Source organism: Daucus carota, chromosome 7 (genome assembly GCF_001625215.2).
Source record: "Daucus carota subsp. sativus chromosome 7, DH1 v3.0, whole genome shotgun sequence".
NCBI classification, from domain to species: domain Eukaryota; kingdom Viridiplantae; phylum Streptophyta; class Magnoliopsida; order Apiales; family Apiaceae; genus Daucus; species Daucus carota.
In genome coordinates, this window is record NC_030387.2 from 39803758 (window position 1) to 39822501 (window position 18744).

Genomic DNA, 18744 nt, shown 5'->3' on the forward strand with positions numbered 1-18744 from the left:
ATAAAAATTATATACATTTTCTTTGATCAACACCATTTTAGAGTACAAAATTCATTCCATTCTCCCTCCATTCCATTCACTCCAAGTGAACACAACCCAAGTGCATTTATACTATTATTGCAATTCTCAAGTGTTTCTTAGTACAAATTTCGTATATTTTACTTCAACAATGAACATATGAAGGGATTGTTCTATTTCTACAACTCCGCTAATGTAAAGACCAAGTAAAACTGAAGAAAACTCCATGACATTGGGTACTTTTTAGCAAAATCTACAAAAAATATTTAACTAATATTTAATGGACTCCGATATACGCCACACCAACTTTTGTTTGTCCAAGCCGCTGTTCCTCTGTGTTCTGTACCGACTAGCACTTCATTGGTCAAGTTAAAAAGTGATAGCATTTTGTCTCTCTGAAGTGGCAACACAGTTCCATAAATCACAATAGGCTGGTATCTTTCTCGCGTCCACCCCAAGCGCAGAGAGGTTGCGCCCGTATTCCTAAATAACATTTAGATAAAGGGTAGGCCAGAAACTTATGTCAGACCTTTCTGATTGATTTATACGTGCCACGAGGAAATAACATTAGTATTTCAAATCAATAAAAAGAGTCACACCTGGATATCGAGAAGTAATTGCATACAAACTTTGTCAGTTTCTGAAATAGTGTTGTCTAAGGTCTCTGAGCCCAATCCACCACGCCTTTGTTGAGCACCCAGACGTATCTTTTGCAGTGAAGACTCTGTTCTCCTTGCCTGATCAATATAACTGGAACATTAGAGACCAAGGTGGTCCATGAAAATACCGAAAGTCTTTTCGAAAAGTAGAGATGAAGAAATACTAGAACTATTAAAAAATCGTAAATTTCCCTACTAACCAGATTTACAAGATCAGTAGCTTGTCCATGATATCGACCAGTAATATCAAAGGTTGCACGATGTATGAGTTCATTCCTTGTTTCATCTGATAGGTATGTGGTAGCTTTTTCACCATCCAGAAAATCCTGTGAATAAAACAAAAAGGCCGACTTCCTAAGAAAAAGTAAGCTATTTGAAGCAAAGAATAATACATACAATCATTAGTTGCAACTTGCAACATAACGTAACATACATAAGATGGCTACTATTTTGCAAAACAAAACATATAACATCATCTATGGCTATAGGTAAATGCAGCAAGACATATTATATAAACAGGTGCTCTGCCAACTTCTAACATTCAAACGGAAACTGCTTCTCTCAAAAATCTACGCTATTACGCATTACAGATCAAAGCATATGACTACGTGTGAATTTTTGTGTATAATAGTTTGATTATGTTCAAACATCCTTTAATGTCTGTGAATCAAGTATCAAGAATACATCCATGCTGACATGATAACAGTGTAACAGATGATAATATTGAAATATAACAAATGCTGACATGATAACGGTGTAACAGATGATAATATTGAAATATAACAAACCTTCAACGGACGCAAGATCCCCGAAACATATACAGAATGTCTTACAGGAGCCGGCTTATTAGTCATCCTGTACGTTGCAGTTATCCCCTTCAATTGTTTTAGGACCTGAGATAATAACAATTGAATGTGTTGACGAATGATGGTGTGATACAGCTGTTGAAAATATGCTTAGTAATTAAAATTTGAATCGTTAGTTATCTAAATTATTGGTCAAATTAGGGATTATGATTTTAAAGTGTTTTTAAATTCTAGGAGATCATTAGAGAGATTAGATATGCATATTCAGAGATTTTTACAATGTTGTTCCTTCTTTATGATATGTTATTATACATTCCAAAAACCAACAACGGCAACTAAAAAAATATAATCAAAATCAATCAATAGGCCACCAAAGCTACATGAGCTCTGTAGTACTATAGTCTAGTAGATACCCCCGCTTATCTATACTTAGACTATAATAACCGAACATAGAAATAATTTGTAGTAGTTTGGTTAGATAATTTTGGTCATCCCTAAATCACCATTCTCTCTGCTTTATTCTAAAAAAAAAAAAAAACAATGAGAGATAGACTAACATGTCCCTTCTTAATTATAACGTGTTCTACTCCAAGACATACACGAACCATCATGTAACTCTTCTTAACTAGACGTGATCTACTCCAAGACCAACAGGAAGTCAATACAAGATAAAAATATTCTTTTCCTTACAAATGAAGAAATGAGAAATATGAAAAAAATGATTTAAATTAATCAGAAATCATTAACATATATTGATATTAGGAAGACACTCACAGAGAGATGATAAAAATGTTTATTGTTTCTACTACCCATCTACAATATGGAAAAACATTGTGAAAGCTAAACCTCTAAGAGAAAATATAATTAATCAGTTAATAACATTTAATTCAAACTTCAATACATTATCATATCATTTCTCATGCAAAAAGAAATGGGGGCATCCAACAATACTAAACCACTAATAAAATGATGTTAAAGATTAAATTATAAGTAATAAATTTCGAATTATATACTCTATACACGGGTTTAAGGCTAGTATTCTTAACAAGAAGTCAAGGATTCAAGCTCTATAGAGACACGTGGGTGTAAGCATATAAGGTTATGTAACTGACCATTACCAAAAGAAAACATAAATCATATATATTGCTTATTTGCAGACAATCAGATGGCAAAATCAGCCAGTATTTATCAAGTCATGATTTCACTTAGATTGCTTACATCCACAGACTTTTCCACCACCGTTTCGGTTATTGAATTAATCACTTGAGGTACTAGATCCTTTAGAGAAGTCCCACCGTGTACTATGCTCTGCTTTACAAGGTTAAGTACTTCAGGGGAGCATGATTTTAGAAGCTCTAGTACATGGTCAAGGTAATTCCCACAAACCTCCTCCGCCAAACAATTCACATCATGTATTACCTGCATGAGAAAACCATGATTAAAACACAGTTCAAGAAATACCGACTATAAGAAGTGATACAAGCTCATATAAAAAAAATCACAAACAGCCCTATTCCACAGTAGTAGTTTATACCAAAGTTGATTCTAGAAAGGAAACGTACATAAACAAGATCATCAAGGGCAGCAGATACAGCCCATTCAGAACCAGGGTTGGAACCCGAGTTGGGGAATTTACGAGCAGCAAGTCCTGTGGACAGCCAATTTGAGTATCTGTATTTATATGCCATCAGAATTTGTTAGCATATTGATGCCATAAATGGATACTTTGACTCATAGCTCTGAATATTAACAAACCTAGATACAAGTTGCAAGGATAATTTAAGAAACTTGTCAGAGCACGAGATGACAAGAACATCTTCACTCCAACAGGTTCTCAGGCAAGCCAAAAGGGAAACACTTTGCTTTAAAGTCAACTCAGGAGATTCCATTTGCTCAGAATTTGGGTTATGAACTGGTACAAGACTGCCCAACATCAGCGCAGAATCCAATGTTCCAGCTATTTCCTGAAACCTGAGGATGTCAAGGTCATTCAACAAAATTTATTTGACACTTTCAAATACTAATTATTAATGATAAAATAACAATACAAGGTATGCACCTATATGTGTTTGTTTACAAACCTATAACAGAATATAATAGCCTGTTGATGCAGATGAAGAAGAAGTTATTTAAATTGAAGGCCATGTAGTTTAGTTAGCAGGAGAGTATGGACACTACAGCTTTGCAATTTTCATGAACTCCCAGACTGTAAATTTAGCACAAAAACTTAATGCACGTAAACGTGTTATAAACCAATCATATTCCATCTAATGCATTATACCTCAAAGAGAAATACACCCCAATATTCCATTGCTTCATAAAATCAACAAAGACAGCCTCAGCTCGGAATTTGGTAATAGCATATCTGGATGGACAATAGCCTTGCATAACAGGAAATCATATTACAACCAAAGCGATAAATTATAATCTACCAAACTGCAGAATAGTATGCAAGTCCACGAGTAAGAGAGTATATATATGACCATCACATTGTTCCCAGTACCTTCTAATTTGGCCAAAAATTCAAGACTCGATTTGTAATTTTTAAGGAACTCTGCAGGTCTTCCAGGAGAAAAGGCCCCTGGTTTAACTTTTTGGATCTCCATGAGAACCTCTTTAAGGATTGAATTGGCGAGGAAGCTAAATACATGGAGACCTGAATTTTCTGCACATATTCAAAACCATACTAAAAAATAAAATTCCTCTCTTGAAGAGGCATTTTTAATAAATAAATAGAAAGACGTATCAATTCAAGGGTAACACATATTTATAAGAAAATGACATGAAACTGAAAATGTAAAGTTCAACACATACACAATGATATAGGAGAATGTAAAGGGTACTATTCCTAAAAATAATTAGATGAATCGCAAATAACTAAATTACGCTGATCAAGAGTGATAGGTTCTGTGGAAAAAGGCTAAGGCAGCAATAGCCAATCTTCAAAGATTGCTCACCTCTGTAACATCTACGACTACAACAGAATACAAATAACTAAATTACGCTGATCAAGAGTGATAGGTTCTGTGAAAAAAGGCTAAGGCAGCAATAGCCAATCTTCAAAGATTGCTCACCTCTGTAACATCTACGACAACAGAATAGGACAAACAAGAAACCATTAAGATTCCTATGATTAACCATCCAAAGAATCTTAAGTTGAGAAGGGGTCAATAAAGAAAGGTTTGGAAGTAGTTCTTTGCCTGAGCGACTTATATTTAAATCAACAAACAGAAATTTTGGCTGTTGGTAGGAATTAATATAAAATTCATTTATGTCTTAGGAGTATATCTAATAAGCAACCTCAACTCCTCCCATTACGATTCCTTTTTTAAATTCTCTTTTTTATTATGATAGAGAACATTGATCAAGTCAGGGATGATATAAACTGAAACCACATGTGTGTTTGGATGACACAGATCCCCAAATGTTGCAGATAGTTTAAAAGAGATGGATGTCATGCCTCTGGATGAAATTTCCAAAAGAAATTTACAGTTTTCCTCGATAAATTGAATTATCTTTGTGTAATCCGCCTCAAGCTCATCTCCAGATGTCTCGACACTCAGCCCTGACAAATTATGGGCAATAATCCTTTTCACCTCTGGCGCCACGATTGTTGAGCGAAATATTTCTTCTGCATTAGAAGTATTATCAATGGCAGCATATGCCCGCAAGCAATTGTATATTGCATTATCGTCCCTGTGTTCCAATCCATCTACAAAACAGTGACCCAAACTTGCATCCAGTAACAAGCAAGCACTCTGGATCCTCCTCTCCATGTTCTGAATAAAAGGTAGGTTCTGTACTGCCATATAGATGAAAATATTTGCGTAAGAACTAAGATGTAAAGCATATATTCAAATGTAGAAATTTTACTAAGGCATATCATAATGATTCATTGATTCTGTAATGCTTATCTGATGATGGATCAGATGCAAAATTAACACAGATATATGAACAATAATAATAATGATAATTAATTAACTAATTCAAAATAAGGACATTATGCATCTAAATTGCCCCAATGATAACGGGGAGGAAAAGCTATGGCTCTAATATTATGTTCGTGCTCACATAGTCACATTTACCCTTCCTTCAACAAATATACGAGAGAGATATGTAGCTATGTACTATCTTTCAAAGAGAACCATAAAAATTTATGACCGGTCTCGCCAGAAAAATATCAGTGTTTCTCACATGTCCAACAGCAAGCAGTCATCACTTGTTGGGCACTGCGAACAAGTTACGACTTCTATGGTATCAAATATGTATTGTCTGTGTGTGGTGTTAATAATAAATTCAAAACTCTTGCACATGAGTTATGGAAACCAGTTACTAATACAACCAACTAGGATGCAAAACTATATAGCCAGTAATATCAGTAATTTCATAGAATTGTGGTGCAATGTGTGGAAAAAGAGAGGACAAGATAGACCTGTGCATGAGTCATGTAGAACTTTAGCCTATTCATTTCACTGGCAATTCTTTCCAACAGCATACTTTGAGTTTCTCTGAGATTCGTTCCACTTTCTGCATGTTGCAAAGGTATCCCGTTGCTCAAATGACCCTTTTCTACTGAATTTACATCTCCATTGGACCAATCAGCAGGCAAACTAGGAAGCTCCTTAATTAATTTTTCAACCTGCAGTCAGTGAATTTAGATTTTCAAAATTTCCAGAATTCAAAGCCTGATATTGCCATAATGCTACCAACAAGAGGCCCGCAGCACTATCTGAAGCAGGATAGTAAATATAAAATTCTACTCTAGAAAGAGCATTCCACAAAAACTAACTAATTCACATTCTCCGATTCACCAAATTTTGAACTACATTACAAATATTGCTCAACCAATAATAACACAGAAACACTCCAAATTTCACCAATTTCACCAAATTTCGAACTAAATTACACGTAAACTCCCACATTGCACTAAAAACACAACAAAACCTAAAACTCAAAACTTCAACACCACCTCACCTTCGAAACAACGTGAAACGTATCGAGCAACAGCTCCAACACCTCCCTGGCCGCCTGCGCCTCCGCCCGCTGCTGCAAGCCACTCTTCAACGCCACCAACGAATCCTCCACCGCCGCCCTAAACACCACAATCTTCTCCCTCAGCTCGCTGAGCGGCGCGCGCATCCGCACCACCGACGCGTCGACATCGACGAGCTTGGTGCTCAAATTGACGAAATCGGCGTAATCGCGGTTGATGAGATCGATCAATTCGTGCTTCAATGAGGAGAGGTGGGCCCGGAGCTCGGATCGGAGGGTTTCGAAGGGGACGAAGGTGCGGAGATCCGAGATGTAGGATTCCGGGTCGAAATTCGGGTCGAGAAAAGAGGATTGTTTGAACCAGATGGGGTGGGATTCGATCGGGTCGCCGAATAAGTCGGTGGCTTTGCGGGGGAGAGTGGGAGAGTGAGGGGAGTGGGGGTGGAGATCCGGCATTGGAGAGTGTGTGTGTGTTTTTCTCGGCTAGGCAGCTCTGTTTTTGTGACTTGGTTTTTCAGGATAATTTAACTCAAGTCGATGTGCACCTGTCAACACGGTAACTTTCGGAGGAGGAGATTCGAGTTGGATTCGGTTTTTGGATAAATTTGGAATCAAAATATCTCAATTTTAAAACTGATAATAAACAGAATTATAATTGAGTTTATAGATTTTAATTCAATTTTAAAGTTCTCTATCTGTTCAATTTCATTTTTAAAACTGATTTAATTTAAAAATATTGTGAATTTAAATAAATATATTATAAACAAAAAGTAATTATATCATCGAAGTCTATAAAAATAGAAGCGCATTTCAAACTATAACTCAAATGTTCGATTTGAATTAAAAATCAAAATCACATTTTTAGGAATGGTTCAGTTTTTCAATTTTTGATTTCATATATGTTCGATTTAAATTTGAGGTTGGATTTTATAATTTTTAACTAGTAACATGTGTATGGATCCAAGAATCAAATCTAAGAGCATTCACATTGGGTACCTCATCCCTATCCCTATATTCTTACTAAATTTAGTAATTCCCCAAAATTATATTCATGAATTTAAAAATCTTCCACATCTCATTCCCATCCTATCTTACCCCATCCCTATATTCCCTTTTATAATACTTCTTTCTCTCTCTTTCATTCATCATCTAATCAATTGCACTTAAAAATAAAACTAAAAAATCAAAAAAAAGAGGATGGGGCATGCACAGTGAGTCCCCAAATATGGGGTTTGAGTTTTGGTCCCTAAAACTAAACCCTATTTTAGGGTTTCGGATGTAGCTTCAGTTTTGATAAAAAGTTAAGAAATTCTCTAAATTATGAGGATAGGGAAACATATGGGGGAGCCAATGAGAATGCTTTAACGAGACCAACTAATTCAGGATTTATACGAAATTTGTAAAAGATTTTTTTATATAAACGAGAAAGCTTTAGTCAAACGGAGAGACAACGGAGTATATAATTAAATACTGTATTGTTTATATTGAACTCAACAACATGATTAAACCATCTGTAAAAAAAACATAAAAAAGAAAAACATGATTAACTATTAGTGAAACAAGTGCTCTCGCTCGGTGTACTCTGCACGCGATTACCTAGCCTACGTAGGCATTCATTACAGCTCAATGAAAATAAAAATGCATGCAACATTAACACTCGATTTAAAAACCAGTGCACTTCCCGATAAAACGGTTCAATATCCCGCCGAAATCATCATTACAACATTAACTTATCACTTCACTCCCCTCTTTACCATCTTCAATCCAAATCCAAATCCAAACATACTAGTTTTATCAGATTACCCGAGCTTAAAAAACTCAAAACCTGCACACCGGAGCCAAGATTTCGAAACAGTCGGGAATAAAATATCGTAAGTTGTCAATGTGCATTATTTGTTTGTGTATTTAAGTTCTTTCACAAGTGTGGGTTTTATGCTTTACATTATGAAACAGTAGGTTTGCACTTTGCAGTTACAAGTTTTAATTTCAAACGAATAAAATCTCGAAAGCACATTGAACCAAGAGGGGCTTTATTGGTATTGATCATTTTGTTTTTGATTTTGTTATTGTCTTTCTTTTGCTCTGAAATTATGCAGCAGCTGTTCTTGTTATTGTGTAATGTAAAGATTCAATCCCTTCCTGATGAATGACAGATTTATTGAATCAAAATATGTAAAAGTACAAGCATGTTATGTATAATATGCATTGTTCCAAAAGTCGATGGTTAATCTCGGATTATTCAATTAATCATCTGATTAATCTCCGATTAATTCTTGTTTCATGTTTTCACATATTAAGTCTGAATCTCGTTTTTACACTGATAATATGTCATATGTCACAGACTCACAGTTCATTCAACCAAGTCGGTTATTAGCTTTTCCTGATTTAATGGTCTGCGTATAATGTTGAATCCTTTTCGGCAGAATCAGAGTCCTCAAGGATGTTATGCTATCAGCGCAGGCGCAAAGGCCTGGAAGGGCTTGTTAAACCTGGAGAAGCAATCAACTCTGGTACGTTTTAGAGTCGAGTTAAATGCGTAATCAAGCTCTTTGATGATTATAAATCTGTATTATGTCCCAAGGTTGGCTGGCTTTTCATTCAGAAAAAACCCATTGAACAATTTTCTTTTTCCAATACATGTATTTTTTGTGTGTGTGATTGTGTAGTTTATTGAGATTACCTCTGCCTGAAGTCAGGATTCTTACTATTTAACAGAGATTGCCTGTTTTTTTTCAAAAATAATACAAATTAAAATCGAAGCATACATATGATGATTTGAATGATATTGTACATTCTTCTTCCCTTATATAATTTTCTTATTGATGTTCATGTTGCATGCTGGGTATACGTGGTCATTGAGATTTCTCTCATATCATATAAATAGTAAATGTATGGGCTGATTGCTACTGATAATTGATAAAGATTTAAATTGGTCATATTTCTGTTCCAACAGGGAATGAAGGCCAAGGACCTGTGCATCAAGTTGCAGACTTACCAGGAGAGAATTCAATGATGGAGTCCATTCTAACACTAACGGCGCCAGCTGCACCAAGTCAAGTTAGCAGCAGTCAGTGCAAGCGATTAAAACTGAGGGTTGATCCTGCAAAAGCAAGCAACTCTGGTATGGTTCAGTGTCGAGATAATTTTAATTGAAGCCATTTAGTGATTATAAATCTCCAGTGTCCGTAAAGTTGGTTGAGCTTTTCATTCAGGGAAACTCGTAGACCAAATTTCTCACCCCCATACATGTATTTGTGTGTGTGTAGTTTATTAATAAAATCCAAGTATACATATGATGATTTGAATGAACTAGTACATTCTTTATCCCTCGTACCATTTATTAGATATTGTTCATGTTCTGCTATATGGCGTGCTGGTGAATATTTGGTCATTCATATTTCTGTCATATCACGATACAAATAGCGAAAATAGGGGTTGATTGGTGATTATAAAGATTTAAAAACCTGTCAAATTTGTGTGCTGACAGGGAACAAAGGCCGAGGACCCGTGCATCAAATTGCATACTTGCCAGGAAAGAATTCTATGATGGATAGCACTCCACAAACTGTAAGAATAGTTGTTGTGGGACTGATGGCACCAAGTCAAGATAAGAGTGGCCCTCAGCCCAAACAATCAAAACGGAGGATTAATCCTGTGAAAGCAAGCAACTCTGGTACGGTTTTGGTATCAAGATAAATTTCAAGCTATTTAGTGATTATAAATTTATAGTATGATGCTCCCTTTAGTGTTGCCTCTGAAATTTGCATTTAAGCCCACGTCTTACATATTCTTTAATTAAACATCTTATCTGTATGTTTATTTGAAATTTGATTCATCTTGAACCGAGAAAAGGTCAAGACTGAAGTTGGTTAAAATTGTCGAACTCTCACAATTGACTTGGACTTTTGAGATTTTATTCAGGCTAAGGAATTTGGTCCATTTTACAGCATGCAAACAATCTCAACATCCACGACAGAGAAAAAATCGTAAAAGAGTAGCAGCTGACTTGGATGACTCGGAAGCTGAGCAAACTAGAGCAAGTGTTTCCCGTGCTCATAGACAATCAAGGAGAAGAGTAAGAAATGCCAGGCAAAAAGGAATGTTAGATGACAAATTACTAAACAAATACCTGGGGTAATACTTTTTTCTTTTATAAATAATGTTACTAAAAGAAAAGGTCGTAATCTAATATCTTATGAGTAAATTTGTATGGAATGCTCAGAGATTTGTGGCAGACTATTCCAAGAGAGAAGAAGGATTCTCATGATTATATAGACTGTTTGTGGTTTGAGATGTATCTTGAAGGAGACAGAAAGAAACCATTGGGATATATCAAGAGGGATAGAAAATTTTCGAAAAAATATGTCTTTCTTCCTATTTGTCTATAGTAAGTAGTACGCGTATTTGATATGATTTTGTAGCAACTCAATTGTTCTTGAGTCGTGTTTCTGACATGAGTTCTTACCTCCTCAGCAACCACTGGAGCCTTTTGATATTTTGTCACGTGGGGGAAGATCTGCAATCAAAAGCCGCAACTCCTTGTATTTTACTACTGGATTCAATGCGGAAGAACAATCCAAAGCAGGACATTGAAAAAGTTCTCAGAGAGTAGTATCCTTGATTATTAATTAATTTCATTTAAAGAGATATATATAAATTTGATCAAAAAAAAAAAGAGATATATATAAAGATTCTTTAGTTATACGTGGGTGCTTATTATTCTCATTTCTCAGATTCTTGTTAGATATATATGAAGGAGAGGGGAGATCAGTAAGTAAACAGCAGATTGACAAGATTCCTCTTTTGGTACCCAAGGTGAGGTTGTTTCTTCCGCTGACATATCATATATATTTAAATTGTAACGACAAAATGTTAATGTAAAATATAGCATATGACAGAAACATTTAGATTGCCTAAAGCTGCCAGATGATTTCCAGGTTCCGCAGCAGACTGGTGACAAGGAATGCGGATATTATGTTCTTTATTACATAACTCAGTTCCTAATGAGTTCTCCAGAAAGTTTTAGCGTCTCTGATGGCTACCCGGACTTTGTAAGTTCCATATGACAATAACTTCAGTGTCTTAATCTTTCAGTAAGTTATTTCTTATTTGTAAATAATATTTTTCCCTTCTTTGTTGGGTGATCATTACACACAGATGTCACAAGACTGGTTTACTGCTGAACAAGTGACATCATTTCGCGAAACTCTCCCTGCACCTGACCAAGAAACAGGTTCAAGGAATGATTCCTCTGATGATGCGTCAGATGATGTAGTATGTCTATAACATAGCATTGAGAAGCTGCAATTTACAGAAGACAGAAAATTATTCCTAATTTACGAGTATCGTTTTTCTTTCTTGAAAATTTTTATTGGGAATTTCTGGACTTGAGCTGGACTTGAGTTATGAGTTGAAGGGATGTTTTGGTAATGTGAAGTTTGTACTGAACTGCATGAGGACAGATAATTATATTTCTTAATTTTTCATATTGAGAGAATTATTCGTATTCATTATTTTGCAAATTTAAGTACTTATTTTCTAAATAAATTTCAATTTTATCTACTGTTTTAAATTATTTTTTTATATATCTCATATATAATTATACTTATTTATTTATAAATTACTTTTTCCATAATATTAAAAAATATACTTATTTCATACTTTTTATATCACATCGTGTGATCAAAATATAAAACCGAATTCGATACCAAAATTGTGGTGTACTTTCATATTTTAGCAAAAAAAAATAAATTTAAAAACTAAATTTTATGTCGAGTAATCGAGTTAGTTTGGTTTGATCACTTGGATCATAGAGGCCCAAGTGCCCAATTCGACATAATTTGTGGAATACCAATAGTACCCCTCGTCAGGGATGGCAAAATAATCCGATCCGACGGATATCCGATCCGAAACCCGAAATTTTGGATATACCGAACCAGATTTTTTGGATTTGGATTTGGATATGGATTTAATTTTCAAACCCGAAAATTTTTGGATTTGGATTTGGATGGCAAAAATTGACTAATAATTAAATCATATAAAATTAAATTATAGAATGATTCAAAAGGTTAATATGGTGAATAAACATTTTTTAATTGAGTTGATTAATAATATATTAATTATAAATATATAAACTAAATTGATATTGTGATATAATGATTGAAAATGATTAAATTCCATGTCGCGAGTACGATTTCGAATGCAATATTTTTTTTATTTTTTTTTTTGAAAATATTTCGAGTGCAATATTTATAATTATAAATATTTTCAGATTTCGGGTTTGTGTTTCGGGTTTCGGGTTTCGGATATCCAATCCAAAAAATTTTCGGAGTTCGGATCGGGTTCGGATATTGATAAAAATTTCAGATTTGGATATGGATTTGTCCATACCCGATCCGATCCGACCCGATTGCCATCCCTACTCCTCGTCCATCTTTTCATATATAGAACTCTCCAGAAGCTTTAATCTTGTAGTATCTTCAGCTTTCTTCAAGAACCCTAGATCTTCACTGCCTCAAGCTTCAGCTCCAGTAAGTACACATACACTCGTGTTTGTGTGTGTTTTTTTGTACAATATTGATTTGTTTAGTAGTGTAATTGACTTAAATTTGCTCAATTTTGTATAATTTGGATGAAATTGGGTTCTTAACAATTAATTGAATTATGAATTTTGATTGAATAGTAGTTTATGATCTTATACAATGATAAATATTGCATCTTTTTGTTAAAGATTGGATTTTTATTGCGATTGAATGGAGGAAACTGATAAGGACTGAGTCTTTTGGTGAAAAATTGTGTTTTTAGTGCTTTGAATGGATTAAACTGATAAATATTGAGTATTTTTGTGAAGGATTGTGTTTTTATGGCTTCTGTATGGAGTAAACTGATAAAGATGGGGTCGTTTGTGAAAGATCGTGTTGTTACTTGTTAGTGATTTTGTATGTGAAGGTGTAGGTGTTTCTGTTGCTTTGTGTTTGATGCTTATAGATTACGGCAGATATGGATGATGATATATTGAATTACAATGATGATATGGATGGGATATAATTATATTGTGTAATTTGTTTGCATGTAATTGTTGTTGGTCTAGAATTAGCATAAGGTTACACTGAAAATTTTACTCAGATTATAATTTATATATGCTTTTGTTGATTGTGTTGCGGTATTCTATCAAATTAGTTTTTTCTTTGTTGGGGAAACATAAGTGAATAACTGTACCTAAGAAATTGATAAGTTAGAGGATATGTTCTTGAAATTGTGCTCAATGCATGTCTAGATTGTGACCTTAGAATAGTTTGGTTAATGAAGGGTAAATGTAGCTTTGATGCGCTGATTAACTGAGGATTTGTATAACTATTTTCACTTGTTTTTAGGTGATTACTACTTTACTGACATGGCTATCACATTTTACAACCTTAGCTCTGAGGATGGCATTAAGAAGCTTGATGAGTATCTGTTGTCAAGAAGTTACATTTCTGGGTAAGTTTCATATTATCTGCTACTTTGTTTTTATATCATAGCTAGTTTTTTAATGTCGCCTTTAAATTTCACTTTACAGATATCAGGCTTCCAAGGATGACCTTGCTGTTCATGCGGCTCTTGCAAAGCCACCATCATCTAAATATGTGAATGTTTCACGGTGGTACAATCACATTGAGGCTCTTTTAAGGATTTCGTAAGTTGACCATCTATAAAATGCAGAGTGCTGCAGACTGCAGTATTGCGTCATTAACAATCAGAATCATTATATATGCTTTATTGGATACGATAATTTGTGATTGTTTATGTGAACAACTGCAGCGGTGTGTCTGCGGAAGGTTGTGGCGTAACTGTAGAGGGGTCTGCCGTTGCAACTCCTCCAGCTGCTGACACTAAGGCAAGTTCCCTTTAAAGTTTATTTATTAGCTTTTTTTTTTTTAAGTGGGGGATTATAATTTTTAGATCTTTTGCCAATCTCATTCTCTCTTCTTCAAAGGGAGGAAGAGATTGAAAAGCGTACTTGGTCATCAATTATATTCTGCATTGAATCGATTTAACTTTCAAGGTGTATATTTTTATTTTTTTTCAGGCTGCTGCTGCAGCAGAGGATGATGATGATGACGATGTTGATTTGTTTGGTGAGGAGACTGAAGAGGAAAAGAAGGCCGCTGAAGAACGCGCAGCAGCTGTCAAGGCATCTGGAAAGAAGAAAGAATGTAAAGTCTCCTTTTTATATTAATATTAGCATTCATATTTTAAATTTGGTCTTGCTGATTATAAACTGCACTCTATTGCACTAATATGCAGAAGGCTTGACCTTTAAATTGGTAATGCAGTTTCCGCATTAACTATAAACTTCTTTCAGCTATATATTCGTCTCACGCTTTTGTGTTTCTTGAATTTTCTTCTTAGCTGGTAAGTCATCCGTCTTGTTGGATATAAAACCATGGGATGATGAAACTGACATGAAGAAGCTTGAGGAAGCTGTTAGAAGTGTCAAGTTGGATGGCTTGCTTTGGGGAGCATGTATGTTTCTTTAGCCCTTGATATGTGATGAATCCTCCTCCTGTCAAGATATAGGATTACCATGTGCCATATTATTAGATACGATTAATAATAAGCACGTTATCAAGTCTCCTAAAATTAATTTTCTTGGACAGCCAAGCTTGTACCTGTTGGATATGGTATAAAGAAGCTGCAAATTATGATGACCATCGTAGATGACTTGGTGTCTGTTGACGATCTTGTTGAGGACTACCTTACTGCCGAGCCAGCGAATGAGTACATCCAGAGCTGTGATATCGTGGCGTTTAATAAAATATGTAAGTTTTAAAACCATTTTAATCTACCTAGTTGCAATGTTTATCCGCCATCTTTGTTTCTTTTTCTGATTATACTCTTATATTTTCTTGTAGAAATTAAATTTCAAGTTTGTCTGGGAAAGGGTGCTTGAAGTTTGTGGAAGCAGCAAAGATTCTCATGCATGATATTCAATATATATGTGTTCTCATGTTAGTCTCCAGGATGCTGCATAGTTTTGTAATGACATTTTCATTTGCAGATTGAAACAAATAAATGGTGAAGACTTGTACTTTAGCTCTGTTCTCTACCTATCCTTTGTTGCAAAAATTCAGCTATCTTTCGGTCCAAATATATTTTGCTCTGGCAGATTTATGTTTCTCACCATTAGTATAATTCTTTAACCAGATTAAAGTTTCTCGTAATTATTAGAAGTATAATTCTCTAACCGTTGGTTTCCCGGAAATTTGGGATAAGAGCAGGTTAAGGTATCTCAAATTTAAGACTTGTACCAAATTTCCCTTGTGATAGATAATTATTTGTGACTTGTTTTGATTCGTGGACATGTATACGAACAAGTGGGGCAGTTAGTGAAAAAAACTTGAGCTCAACTAGTTTAAGTGTGTTCGGTTCTGTACCCGTTTGTGAATAAAACTTGAGCTCAACTAGTCTAGGTGAGTTATAATAGAATGGTTCGGAGTTATCTAACTTGAAGGCTCGGATAGAATTTATATTATTAAAATTAAATTTTCAAATATTATTGTAAATTTAACATGAAAGATGACATGAGACGTAAGATAATTAGTGTAAATCGAGTGTAAGTGTTTGATTCTTACGATAGAAATTGATTTGGATGTAATTTATTGGATCTTTCAATAGTAACAATTTTAGGTCCACAAAAATGGATTATTGCTAATTGCATTTGACTTCAGATTATACAGCATAATGCAAGAATCCAGAACGTCCAACATCATCCATTAAAAAGAGAGGATAAATTTCACCCACCAATTACTGGCATTAAAACCGAACCCAAAAAAAATTGGAATAAAAAGGCAGTTGTCTACCACAGAAATATCAATGTGCTGAGATTAATCCATTACAGTAATATTTTCTTTTCTTTTCAACCCCCCACCCAACTTAAATTATCCAGGTAATTTCAATTCTAGACAAGTAATTAAACAACATACATCCAGCATACACGATAATCAAAGTTCAACTAAATTCGCCAAAATATTAAATGTCGATTCATGATATGAGAATCCATTACAAAACAAAAACATGTTCTCAAAATATTGGGAAAATAAATTTCGCATTGTTCCTCCAATAACTTCCATCAAGATATCTAAGATGATGCACCACTGCGCAAGACTTGGCTACCTTTGTTCTTCCTAGATGCCAACTGAGTGTCAGGCTCCTTTTTCACCGGCTCTTCTTTTTCAGACAGAGTCAACTCAATGTGACATGGAGAAGACATGTAAGCTGCAAAGGCAATTAAGCTTGTAAGAAACAAGTTCAATTACTAGATATTTCCTAAAACTTTATTTTATCAATATATGGTTTTCTTTTCTTAGGAAAGGAGGGCAGTAATATACTAACTAATTGACCATAATCAGATCGAAGATTCAACTGTTTATGTTTATTGAGTTCATCAGTTTTTCTAAATTTTTAAGAGAACTTACGGTTGATTCGCCCGTGGGCACGGTATGTACGACGCCTCTGCTTTTGTGCTTGGTTGACCTGGATGTGAGATATGTAAAGTGAATCCACGTCCAAGCCTTTCACCTACAAAATATGTTGAGACAACATATATTCTTTAGTGGTGAGAGAAATGTTGATATGATAAAAGAAGTAAACAGGAGAGCATAAACACATACTTCAGCATTGCTCTCAGCATTCTTGAGCAAATCCAAGATGAATTTAGCTGACTTAGCGGGCCAACGTCCTTGGCCATTGGAGTGTCTGTTTTTGGCTTGAGCAGTACGGCCAACTCCCCTGCAAAAGCGAGTGAATGGGATTGCTTGCTTGTGAGCAAGAACATCTTCCAAGTACCTTTTGGCCTTGATCAAAGGTAACTTGCGAATAGCATGTGCTGTTTCTCTGGTGTTCTGCATAAAGACATTGGGCGACATTCGATTACTTGTGAGAGAAAAACAATGCTCAGGAACAATACTTCCATTAGTGAAATACTATTGCACTATCAAACATCTGGGGCCAATATCTTAAAACAATATACGCATAACGTCAAGACATACTGAAAACTATCAAGGATCACCCAAACAATACTACTACCGTCAACTTATTTCAACTATTAAACCTAACTTTAAACACTGTAAACAAAACCGGTATTAATACGGAGTCAACAGAAAGAACAACATGACTGCTTTCTCATATTAATTCGAAACTTTTTATATCAAATAACACAAAATCAAGTACAATACAAAACCAATAATCATAATCACATTTTATTCAAGTAAATATTCATTAATGCATTTACATATATCACTAAGTTACACATCAAGAATAAAGACACTGAACACATGTCTATCATCACCCCAATTACACACACACACACACACTCACTAATCTCTCCCTCACCAAATCATTTACACCCTAATCTCTCTCCCTCCCCAAATCATTCACACCCTAATCTCTCTTCCTCCCCAAACCATTTACACACTAAACTCTCTCCCTCTCCAGATCATTCCCACCCAAATACCCAATCACTCTCCCTGCCCAAATCATTTACACACTAATCTCTCTCCCTCTCCAAATCATTCACACCCTAATCTCTCCCCCCCCCCCAAATCACTTACACTATTCTCCCTCCCTCCCTCCCTCTCTCTCCCTCTCCCTCTCCCTCCAAATCATTACACACTGACCTCTCTCTCTCCCCTCTCTCTGGCAGCAATAGAATGACACTATCATTTACACACATCTCTCTCTCCCTGTCGAGACAAATAAAAAACAAGAAACAAAGATAAAAAAACAGAAAAGGTACCTTAAAATGAACCCTCAGACCAGACCCCCTGGACTTGCAAGCTGAAAAAAATCAAAAAACACAAACACCCACATCTTCAATCAATCATCCAATCAAAACAACACATTCAAATCAACCTAATTAAACAAGCCTTACATTTGGTGGGATTGTCAGGCTCCTTAGAATACTTCACCTGTTCAGTTATCAACAAACTCAAATCATCAAATCAATACATACATATATACTTACACATATACACACATACATAAATAGATGAAATTGAGAGAGAAGGCTCACCATTGTTGCAGCTGCTCTGTGTTTGCTTGCTCGAGTAAAAGAGAAAATGCGCTAGCCGCTTGAGAATTATAAAACCCTTCTTGTAGCTAGGGTTTGCCTCTTATTTGGGCCTCACTTTACCATGTTGGCCCGTTTATTGTTTTGTATGTATGTTGTTTCCTGTAGTTGGGCCTTTAAACGGGCTACTGGTTTCGAGAAAAAAATATTGATATATATT

The 18744-nt window shown here is 35.1% G+C and overlaps 4 protein-coding genes across 4 annotated transcripts; 2 read left to right on the forward strand and 2 right to left on the reverse strand.

Annotated features, from left to right (window-relative positions):
- Positions 1-97: 97 nt before the first annotated feature.
- On the reverse strand, positions 98-6991 carry LOC108196406 (conserved oligomeric Golgi complex subunit 2). Its single transcript, XM_017363674.2, has 12 exons — positions 6458-6991; positions 5916-6122; positions 4944-5280; positions 3987-4148; positions 3765-3864; positions 3239-3454; positions 3046-3154; positions 2702-2902; positions 1466-1570; positions 878-1003; positions 618-755; positions 98-501 (listed from the first exon to the last, which is right to left on the reverse strand). Exons 1-12 carry the CDS (start codon positions 6929-6931, stop codon positions 388-390), a joined length of 2289 nt encoding a protein of 762 aa, XP_017219163.1. The 5' UTR covers positions 6932-6991; the 3' UTR covers positions 98-387.
- A 1862-nt stretch (positions 6992-8853) lies between these two features.
- On the forward strand, positions 8854-11931 carry LOC108195712 (uncharacterized). Its single transcript, XM_017362686.2, has 9 exons — positions 8854-8985; positions 9429-9596; positions 9963-10148; positions 10423-10609; positions 10698-10862; positions 10949-11083; positions 11209-11290; positions 11413-11526; positions 11633-11931. Exons 1-9 carry the CDS (start codon positions 8916-8918, stop codon positions 11759-11761), a joined length of 1236 nt encoding a protein of 411 aa, XP_017218175.1. The 5' UTR covers positions 8854-8915; the 3' UTR covers positions 11762-11931.
- A 951-nt stretch (positions 11932-12882) lies between these two features.
- LOC108193739 (elongation factor 1-delta) lies at positions 12883-15550 on the forward strand. Its single transcript, XM_017360548.2, has 8 exons — positions 12883-13005; positions 13849-13954; positions 14034-14150; positions 14276-14351; positions 14544-14670; positions 14867-14980; positions 15115-15276; positions 15370-15550. Coding segments are annotated over exons 2-8 (684 nt in total). The 5' UTR covers positions 12883-13005; positions 13849-13868; the 3' UTR covers positions 15372-15550.
- Positions 15551-16453: 903 nt separating this feature from the next.
- Positions 16454-18646, reverse strand: LOC108193558 (large ribosomal subunit protein uL22y). The gene is made up of 6 exons (XM_017360266.2): positions 18528-18646; positions 18387-18423; positions 18252-18292; positions 17128-17358; positions 16933-17035; positions 16454-16732 (listed from the first exon to the last, which is right to left on the reverse strand). The coding sequence occupies exons 1-6, from the start codon at positions 18528-18530 to the stop codon at positions 16596-16598; spliced, it is 552 nt and encodes a 183-aa protein (XP_017215755.1). The 5' UTR covers positions 18531-18646; the 3' UTR covers positions 16454-16595.
- Between the last annotated feature and the right edge of the window lie 98 nt (positions 18647-18744).